General features: G+C 72.2%; 1 protein-coding gene across 1 annotated transcript in view; it reads right to left on the bottom strand.

Annotated features, from left to right (window-relative positions):
- The window catches only part of GRIN1 (glutamate ionotropic receptor NMDA type subunit 1), an 81,868-nt gene extending 81,677 nt beyond the window's left edge, over positions 1-191 (bottom strand). Inside the window, exon 1 of the mRNA XM_019510275.1 lies at positions 1-191. Within this exon, the coding sequence (XP_019365820.1) occupies positions 1-162 (162 nt within the window). The 5' untranslated portion in view covers positions 163-191.
- Positions 192-237: the final 46 nt, after the last annotated feature.

Below are 237 nucleotides of genomic sequence, written 5' to 3' on the forward strand. Positions count from 1 at the left end.
CTTGAAGGTGCCCTGGCGCTTGTTGGCCTGGTTCACCGCCTCGCGGAAGATCTGCTCGTGCTTCTTGGTGCTCAGCACCGCGCCGATGTTGACGATCTTGGGGTCGCAGCCGGCGCGGGCGAAGGAGGACGAGAAGAGCAGGGCGAGCAGCAGGAGCCGCATGGTGCTCGCCCGGGGGCGCTCGGCGGCCCGCCCCGTCCCTGCCCGCTCAGGCGCCCCGCGAGCGGCGGCAGCAGG

This window comes from Gavialis gangeticus, unplaced genomic scaffold (assembly GCF_001723915.1).
Source record: "Gavialis gangeticus isolate Ggan-Ray unplaced genomic scaffold, GavGan_comp1, whole genome shotgun sequence".
NCBI lineage: Eukaryota > Metazoa > Chordata > Crocodylia > Gavialidae > Gavialis > Gavialis gangeticus.